Source organism: Buceros rhinoceros, unplaced genomic scaffold (genome assembly GCF_000710305.1).
Source record: "Buceros rhinoceros silvestris isolate BGI_N320 unplaced genomic scaffold, ASM71030v1 scaffold44412, whole genome shotgun sequence".
In the NCBI taxonomy this organism is placed as follows: domain Eukaryota; kingdom Metazoa; phylum Chordata; class Aves; order Bucerotiformes; family Bucerotidae; genus Buceros; species Buceros rhinoceros.
In genome coordinates, this window is record NW_010401447.1 from 1 (window position 1) to 8,924 (window position 8,924).

Below are 8,924 nucleotides of genomic sequence, written 5' to 3' on the forward strand. Positions count from 1 at the left end.
GTCCTGATGTAGATCGAGCTCCTGAAAGGGTCATCCTGTCACCGCGCTCCCTGATGAAGAGTCCCTCCCCATTTCCCTGTAGACTCTCCAGGTGCTGGAATGCTGCTGTAAGGTGTCCCTGTAGCCTTCGTGTTTCCTGGCCGAACAAACCCCACTCTCAGGCTGTTCTCACCGGGGAGGTGCTCCAGGCCCCTGATCATTTTCACGGCCCTCCTCTGGACCAGCTTGATCGCGTCCATGTCTGTCTTATGCTGGTGGGCCCACAGCTGAACACAGTGCTCCGGGTGGGATCTCACGAGAGTGGAGTAGAGGGGGACAGTCACCTTCCTTGACCTGCTGGCCACACTTCTTTGGATGCAGCCCAGGATGCGATTGCCTTTCTGGGCTGCGAGTGCATATTGCTGGCTCATCCTCAGTTTTTCACCCACCAACACCCCCAGGTCCTTCTCTGCGGGGCTGCTTTCAATCTCCTCATCGCCCCGCCTGTGTTTGTGCTTGGGATTCCAATTTCTTAACTGTGGTCACTTAAACCCGCTGCCTCAGTAACTTCAGTATGGAGCAAAACCTCTGGCAGCGCTAACTGATTCCCTGTGCGTAGCTGAGGAAAAGAATTAAGAGAATGCACTAGGTGTGGTTACGTTATAAAAATATGTTGCCCAGTACCAGCAAAAACTTTTAAAAATACTTTTTCTCTGTCCGAATTCTACCTACGTTTGGAAAAATGAAACTTCTTTCATTCATATCTTGCAAGCATTTGGTGCTGGGTATGTTCTGAACCTAAGGAGACTTTCAGAGCTTGGGAGACATTTGGAAATCTCTCTGTTGAAGTGTGTGAGCAGACAGGAGCTCCCTTGGGCTGTTTGCTTTGAAATTATTTTCAAAAAAAGCCTCATGACTTACCAGACAGAACCTCCTGCTGAGGATACTGCCTCCTGAGTAAAGGGTGTAAGCACTGACTTACTGAGGGCTTTAATCGAGTTACTCCGTTGTCGTCGTTATTAAGCTGTGAAAGGTTGTGTAGCTGTGAGGAGTCTAATTTTAGATTGCTGGGTAACCAACCAGTGTGTCAGAGAAATGAAGTTATTGAAAAACTTGAGTAATGCGCTGAATACCTCTTGGTGTCGAGGCATGCTTTGCCCAAAGGATAAAAAAACCAAACATTCCTTATTTTCTTGTTAAGTTTACAGATTTTAATAACTCTCTGATTTCAGCCCATACAAATGGAGAACCCCTATAAAGAGCCTCCTAAAAAATGTATCTTATGTGGAATAAAGGTGGACTACAAGAACGTGCAGGTGAGTTTGAAAATCCCCGTCCTTAGATGAAGGTAACTGGTTTACTATTTGTAAATGCGTGTGTAGAAGTCCACAAGGATAAAAACCCCCAAAATTCATCCATAGGTGTTAGAGGTTTCAGACTTCAGAGTAAGAATGTGTGCAGGAAAATAATGTGGTAGCGATAAGCTGTTCAGGGGACTGGTCCTGTGTGCAGGTGTTACAGCTTCGTTATTTGCCAAGTAGAGTCTTCAGTTCTAATTCCATGTCACATAGCTTAACTGTTATGGCATATAAAACACTGTCTAACTCCAAGCTATGCTTTTTCTCATCTCCAGGGAGAAATGAATTTTGTAAAAACAGATTTAAAAAATGACAAATAGAAAATAGAATGCAAATAGTAAAATAAACTAAAGTTCTTTTAAAAAGTTCTTAAGCTGACTTTGGATTTCTTAATTTCAAATAGCTTCTTTCCCAGTTTGTTTCTCCGCATACTGGCTGCATTTACGGCAGGCATATAACAGGTACGTGAAGTATTAAATCAGATCATTTACTGGTTAATATTAATGTTCCTGCGAGTCGAAGTAACTCTGTATCAGCGATCTTTCCAAAAGTAACTACTGCCAAGGCTGCATTGTGTAATAGTGTTCCTCTGACTTAGTAGCCTTCATCAAGGAATGAAAACATCCCTTAATTATATGGGGTTTTTTAATTTAACAGTATAAACACACAGCCATTTTTGTAGGAGGACTTAGACAAAGCTAGAGCAGGTTTTCAGTAATACCACTTTAAACTGTTTGGTTATTGTCAATTTAAGAGACTGAAAATCATTTCTGTCTTTAGGCTTGTGCAACAAGAAACAGAAGGAAATTACAAAAGCCATTAAAAGAGCTCAGGTATTTGGTAAGTATGATTATGCTTTTGAGGTCTGTAACTCAAGCCTACTGTCCTGTTAAAAAATTCTCCATCTTATCTTTTTACAGGGTTTATGCCTGTTATGTATAAGAACCCATCATTTCTCACAGACCCCAAGATATGTAGTATCAAGTATCCAGAGTAATATACTATGAAGAAATAAACAATAAAACTACTTTTCATGTTTATGTTTACTGGAGATGTGGTTGGCTCACATAATGCATCACTGACTGAAGGGTCAATGTCAGTTGCTGGTTTGTGAAGTGTCAAGTCTCTAAAATTACGTCCAAGTGGAAGTATAAAAGATGACAGAAATAGAAATCAGCAACTGCATGGACTGCTTCCTCTGCTCACAGTTCTTCCTGAAGTTCAGGTGGCTGGTTTTCCCTTGCTGGATTGGAAGGGGAGGGGGAATAAAGTAGTGAATAGCTAAGGATAAACTGAAGTCTTTAAATTGTGGCAATTTATGTCGACAGCTAATTCTGTTAGGCACATTACCTGTGTTTATTTGATGCTCCCTGACTCAGCGTCTGCTGAGGGAAGGGTAGTACTGCCGCTTCAGCAGCGCTTTGAAGTTGTATTACTCTGTGGCAGTGTGTGACATGGTTATGTGACACCTAACAGCCTACCAGCATAGTCTTTAAACCCTGAAAGAACAAACACAGATTTAACTCTGGAAGGCAAAATGAGGGAGTATTATCTGCACTTGTCTCTATGCCAGACAGGATTCATGCACTGTATTAAAGAAACAAAACAAAAACCCAAACCAGAAACCTCTATGTCTTACAAAAATGCACTGGTTTTTTATTCCTGCAGTGCTATAAATTGGTATGTCACATGAGTTTGCTGGCAGTAGCTTTGCTACAAAGTCATCCAGACAAATCCTTAACAGCTCAGAAAGTAGGAGAGTGTGGGTATTCATTTGTGTCTCTATTTTTTTCCAACACATCCTCATCTGTTTCAGTGCTACTCAGCGTAAGCTTCCTTTCCTGGTCACTGTCCTCTTGGTCTCGCAGTAATTTTTGGTGAAGCTGCAGTGATCTGGATTTCTTGAATGACTTCGATACTGTTGTGGTCCCTCTGACTTTACGCTTGCTTAGGTGTCTTGTTTCAGCTTCAGTGAAGTCTCTTTCCTCTACCATGAGAGTCAGTTTGTCCATGACATTAACATTATGGTCAATGTTACAGCAGTTCTTGGCTATCTGCCTGCCCCTGAAGGAAACAACACATGCCTGAAGTCCAGAATTGGGGAAAAATGTTTGCAGGGCCTGACAAAGGAGAACATTCTCCTTCGGCTCTCCTGGGTAGTCGTTGTCTTCTCCTGAGGAGGGGGGGAAAAAAAAAGGCTAGAGCTGCAGTCCTTCTTGTGCACTGCCACCATTACTGTTTTGGCTGCCTCACGTTCAGAAGTGCTTTGTGCTTCTGCCAACTGAATCAATTTTGGAAGTCTTACAAAGACTAGCATTGCATTCAACTTACCAGAACAACTTTGTTGCTTTTTCCTCTTTATTTCTTCTTTTAATTGGCTCACCTCTGCTAGGAGTTTCTCTACAGATCGTTCACTGGCTTCTACTCTAGAGCATATTTTCTGCAAGGAAAATAGCATTTGATGAAACTAACAGTATTCACAGAAGCTGACCTTAGTCACTGCAAAATCTTTAAAGGTACTCGTGATTTTAAGAGTAGGATACAAAGTATTAAAAAGCTTAAGTAAGTAATGAACTAGAGGGGGATTTTACAGATGGCAACTTAAACCTTTGTGTGGAATGAGGTGCAAGGTAACTTCACTTGCTCCCATCTATGCACTGGAGCTCTGACAAGCTACAGATAGTGCTCATTCAAAATAATCCACTTGTGAGACTTCATCAGTGGCGTGTTACCAGTGTACCTCTGATCAAATGGAAACTTAAAGTCTTCAACTTCGGGCACTTACTGTACAGCTGCCAACAGTAAATGGAACTCCCTGATCTTTCAATCTGCCTTTTTAATGAAGACACAGCTTTGTCTCTTATTTCGTGCCCTTTGCTTGACTAGGTTTTGTGGTACTGCTGAAAGTAACTGTATTGGCAGGTGCACCTGACTTACCTTCAGTTCCTCCTGCAAGGTGGCATACATCTCATTTATCTTACGGACCTCTTGTAAGGATCCATCTTCATGAAAGAATTCTGACCTGTGGACCAAGAATGTAATTGTCTAATCGCAAGTAACGATCCCAGTGCTTGCTTAGTAGGAGCTATAATGAATAAAGGAGCATTTTGAGCTTCAACTCTAGGTGCCTGTGTTGAGAGAGAAGCTGCTCTTGTGGCAAACTATGGGACTTAACTACTTTTCAGGTACCTTGGAAAGGTAAATAATTGCAGGAGCAGGTCAAGTGAGCAGAGTACGGGTTTAGCATTTGCAAGAGCACTTAGAAAAATACTTTTATAGGAAGATAACTATACTTACCTTCACTGAAAGCTACAGCTATCAGTAGGGATGACATATATCGTACCTGTGTTGTCTTACTGCTCTCACAAAACCAGAAGATATGCAGGAACCAGACACTGTTCTATAACCTTGCTGTTCTGCCATACCCAAGTTGGTAACCACCAAAGGAACTTTCTGGAAAAGACTTCAAAAGCAGAAGAATGAGAACATGATTTATTAACATCCAAAGGCCTCTCTTTGATAGTTAAAGGTTCTTGACCATTAAGCATCTCAGATGGAGGTTTACAGTACAGTTCTTGCTAAATGTATCACATCACAGATAGATGACTGCTTACGCCTAAATGCAAACTGCAAGAGCAACAACACTCAGCGATGCCTCGTTTTTTCTGCGATACCTGCTTGTTAAGCCTAGCCTATGGGCAGCATGTCTCTGAAGATAACTGGAAATTACCACCAATTTAAATATTTCTATCATACGCGGAGATGAACATACCATGCAGAGTTGAAGTTCTATACACAAATGGATCAGGAACAGCTTATGTGCATAAATGAACTGACGGTGGCTGCCTGTTGACACTGGCACTACAGATAGTTACAAAGGTCCCTGAACGGAACTCCAGGGTAAGATTTCAACTGGGCTCTAGCAATGCAAGGAATAATCTTATTAATGTGTTACGTTTCAAGGTCAAAAATAAAGTGTTAACAACAATTCACTTGCAATAAAGGAAAAAACAAACTGTTCCCAGTTACAGCACATCCTGTGCTACTGCTTTATTAAAACTAGAGAACAAACCAGTTACCCTTCTTGTGGCCGATGTAAGGCATGTTCCAGTCTGTAAGTAGAACAACTTTCTGTCATCACGTTAGAGGTTAATAAAAGGAATACAAGGCCCTGATTTGATAGGTGCGACTGTAAATTCTTATGAAGAAGTCTTTCCCGGAATGTCATGGTCTGTTCTGTGTTACGTCTGAATTTGTACCATCCTATTACACTCTGCAGGCAGAAGAAAATTAATTATTGCTGTTGAATCGTGCTGTACAAAGTCATGAATCTGAATTGTTTGTGACATGTACATAGTCAAGAAGTTAGTTAAAACCCTTAAAAGATCTAAGCCTAATTCCTGCACGACAACTTCTCCCTTTCTTGAAAACCATGTGTTGAACTGGCCTGTTTTCTGAGCTTGTGCTGAAGCTGCAACTCTGCGAACCTGGTACTGCTATTTTGCCGTTTGTCTTTTTCCAGCTTTTACTTTCCCCTTGTGAAATTTTGTTCTGTGGGGAAGGATGTAAATTTTTTTTGGTCAAGTGGCGCTCAGCCACTGGAGTGAGCTGACCTCAACTGATCTTAAGCTAGAAATCGATAGAATAGGAATTTGGGATATTTGAACTGTTCACTTGAGAAACGAGTAAGAAAAAAGGTTGTGACATATATATAGGCAAACCCTAGTCAAAAATAACCTACAGTGTTCTTTCAGGATGACACAGCTGCCTTCACCAGCAGGGTAAGGGAGTAGCTATAAGATTTTTCAAAACGAGGAAAAAAAACCCTGATACAGGAAGTATCCACAAAAGCACCCAAAATCTGAGCGAGCTGCTTGGTATGGTTTAGCTTTGAACATAAAATACCTTCTTACAGCCTGATAGTATTTTCTTCAGAGCAAGTTCATTCAGTTCTCCTGCAGAATTATAAAAGCTAGAAGAGAATTAGGACAATTAGAGGAAAAAAAATGCTACTGTAGAAATAATTAATCCCTAGCAGTCTGGCAGTCATCTCACTTTTAACAACTTTTTTCCCCTTGTAACCATGAAGATATGCTGACTCAGCATCTCTGGTAGGGCAGTGCAGTTAATTTCAGTAGTTAAATAGCTGTGTGGGTGGTCTTGTACAGCCCAGATGCTGTCCTGGCATCAGTGCTACTGGTACTCAAGTAGCATCTATATTGTCTCCACTACAAGATGCTTTCAATGTGGTATGAAATGCCTTTCTAATAACATCTTTATTAATTTTCATAAAGTTTCATATAGTTTATTAATTTTCATAAAGATTTGAGAAGGAAATGGCGGTATGATTCTCCCCTTACAGGATGCAAACCTCCACAGCTAACAAGTGTTTGTTTTTCTGACCCACTTAGAAGCCTATGGCTGATGCTACCTTTTTCTTTTTTTTTTTTTTTTTTTTTTTTTTTTTTTTTTTTTTTTTTTTTTTTTTTTTTTGAGGGTGAGGGATGTATGCTTTTAGAAAAGCAGTGGTGGTTTTTCCGGTATGTTAACATTATTCTGTAGTTTATATGGTATCACAGCTCACCAGGAGGTGCAGTAAGCAGTATCTCTATTTCTATATGCATAGACAAACACCAAAAAAGGACATGAAAAACCAAAATAGGAATACCATAAGGCATCTGTAATTCCAATGGGTTGATATAGCTACTGTAGGTAGAGCCAGGTGATTTTCTCAGTACTGTAACTCTTGAATGTTTAACTCCTGAAGAGTTTAAGTTAGGGTTAATTTTTACTTATTATTTGTAAACATATCTTGTTTACTTAAAATTCTTACCTGAACAACTGGTAGCATGGAATATGCTTCTGTATATCTGGAAGGAGAAAGTAATATTACTCTGGGTTCATCAGTTCAAGAGATGTATTACTCTGTATGCTATGATCAGAACTTAACTGATAGAAGAACCAAGAAAGAGTATGTAATTTCTTAAAAATCAAATGCATTAACACCTAACTAAATAAAGGAAGTATTTTTTAAAAAGAATCTAATTTATTTTTCAAATGTAAAGACAATCATATAAACTGTATTTGTAATACATTTTCCTATTTTGTCAAGTGAAAAAACAAACCAGGCACTTTATTTTTCCCTCCCCTCTGTTGAGTACAGGAGTAATATGTAATATGAAGGATTTCACCCGAGTTAGTCTGCAGCAAGGCATGGATGCTGTTAGTACGAAAGATGAGGCTGGAGAACAGAAAGCCATAGGGTAGATGATAACTTGAAGAGTGACTACCAGGAAAAAAAAGCAGTAGGTGATCTAATGGCATTCTAAATCCTTTTCTTTTCCTAAATTCCCCATTACTTTCATTGTCACAAGCTAACTTATGGAAAAAAAAAAAAAACAAACTCTGGAGCAACTAATTCTGCCTGTGAGATTGTGATGAGACTGGGTAACTTTATCAATGCCACCACGAAAAATTCTCCAGGTTTTTGGTTCATCTGTGAGACTCAGTGGCGTTACACCTTAATCGTATCCTAGAGTAAAACTAGGAAATGGGATGCAATTTCTCGCTACCATATTTTCAGGAAGATAGGAAAGGCAGCTTATACTGTATTACTTTGTTTTCTTTCTTTTTGTATAACTGCATTTTAAAGGAATGGAGTTCAATGTGTGTGCATGTGCACACATACCTGTGTTTTTGAGGGCTAATGTAAAACGCACATCCACTCCAATCCCATTATGACTATAAAGAAAAATACATCTGGCATCTGCTCAGAGAAATACATTGAGTTTGCAGCCTTCACATACAGTACTTTATAAATTCCAAATCAGGTCATAGATACTAACACATTATAGTTCTCATCACTGAAATGGGCCAAGATTTTTCATTTGTAGTCTAGGACAGTTTGTGACATGGCCAAGACAAAGGAGTCTAAGCCCTTTAGTGTGACAAGATCTTTGGCAAAGAAGAGGTATTCAAGGAACTAAGAACTAGCATTTCTGTTAAATTATTACATTTTCTACAGTTAAATTGAATTTTTTTTGCAATTGAATTGTTACAAAGTAACCCTTCCATGTGGGTTGTTTATGTCAGTGTTGACCCCAGGATCTAGCAGCTGTAAGGTGCTGACTGCCCTCATTCAACACCGTGAGCTTGACAGTCATGCTGAAACCAAGCATGGTTATTAAAAATGTGGACAGACTAACCAATTGTATAAACAACTTCAACATCATCCATTTGTGAGTCAGTAATGCTGTTCTTGGCTTCACCTTTCACATCTCCAAGGAGAAAACCTTCCTTTATAAGAGGGAGAGGAAAAAAAAGTTCATATTAACAGCAGTGTTGAACAGAACTTTCTCTCTGTGTACTATTAACAGTGTAAAGGCTGTCTTCAGAAGAGGGGAAAAAAGCTCTCCAACTGCTTGGGTTTTTTAACAGAGATGATTCTCACTCATTTTCAATACCTGCCTATATTTAAGGAAGAAAAAAAAAAATTCGGAACGCGTACCGGGTTTTTTTCCTTTCCTCATGTTCTCCCTCACGGGGGAGCAGCCTGTGGCTGTGCAGGTGATGCCACCCCCAAGGCCC

The 8,924-nt window shown here is 39.8% G+C and overlaps 2 protein-coding genes across 2 annotated transcripts; one reads left to right on the forward strand and one right to left on the reverse strand.

Moving 5' to 3' along the window:
- Positions 1 to 1,211: 1,211 nt before the first annotated feature.
- MRPS18C (mitochondrial ribosomal protein S18C) lies at positions 1,212 to 2,334 on the forward strand (the record flags this gene model as incomplete). The annotated part of the gene is made up of 4 exons (XM_010132266.1): positions 1,212 to 1,295; positions 1,741 to 1,798; positions 2,118 to 2,177; positions 2,258 to 2,334. Coding segments are annotated over 4 exons (279 nt in total), but the record flags the coding sequence as incomplete, so codon positions are not given.
- Positions 2,335 to 3,082: 748 nt separating this feature from the next.
- On the reverse strand, positions 3,083 to 8,627 carry FAM175A (family with sequence similarity 175, member A). Its single transcript, XM_010132265.1, has 8 exons — positions 8,543 to 8,627; positions 7,171 to 7,207; positions 6,243 to 6,309; positions 5,417 to 5,610; positions 4,681 to 4,800; positions 4,275 to 4,359; positions 3,669 to 3,777; positions 3,083 to 3,510 (listed from the first exon to the last, which is right to left on the reverse strand). Exons 1-8 carry the CDS (start codon positions 8,571 to 8,573, stop codon positions 3,083 to 3,085), a joined length of 1,071 nt encoding a protein of 356 aa, XP_010130567.1. The 5' UTR covers positions 8,574 to 8,627.
- Positions 8,628 to 8,924: the final 297 nt, after the last annotated feature.

Coding starts and splice junctions, on each gene's coding strand:
- FAM175A (XM_010132265.1), bottom strand. CDS start 8,573: ATGGATGATGTTGAAGTTGTTTATACAATTG. Junction 7,208..8,542: donor TGAAGTTGTTTATACAATTG/GTTAGTCTGTCC, acceptor TTCTCCTTCCAG/ATATACAGAAGCATATTCCA. Junction 5,611..6,242: donor TACTATCAGGCTGTAAGAAG/GTATTTTATGTT, acceptor TTCTGCCTGCAG/AGTGTAATAGGATGGTACAA.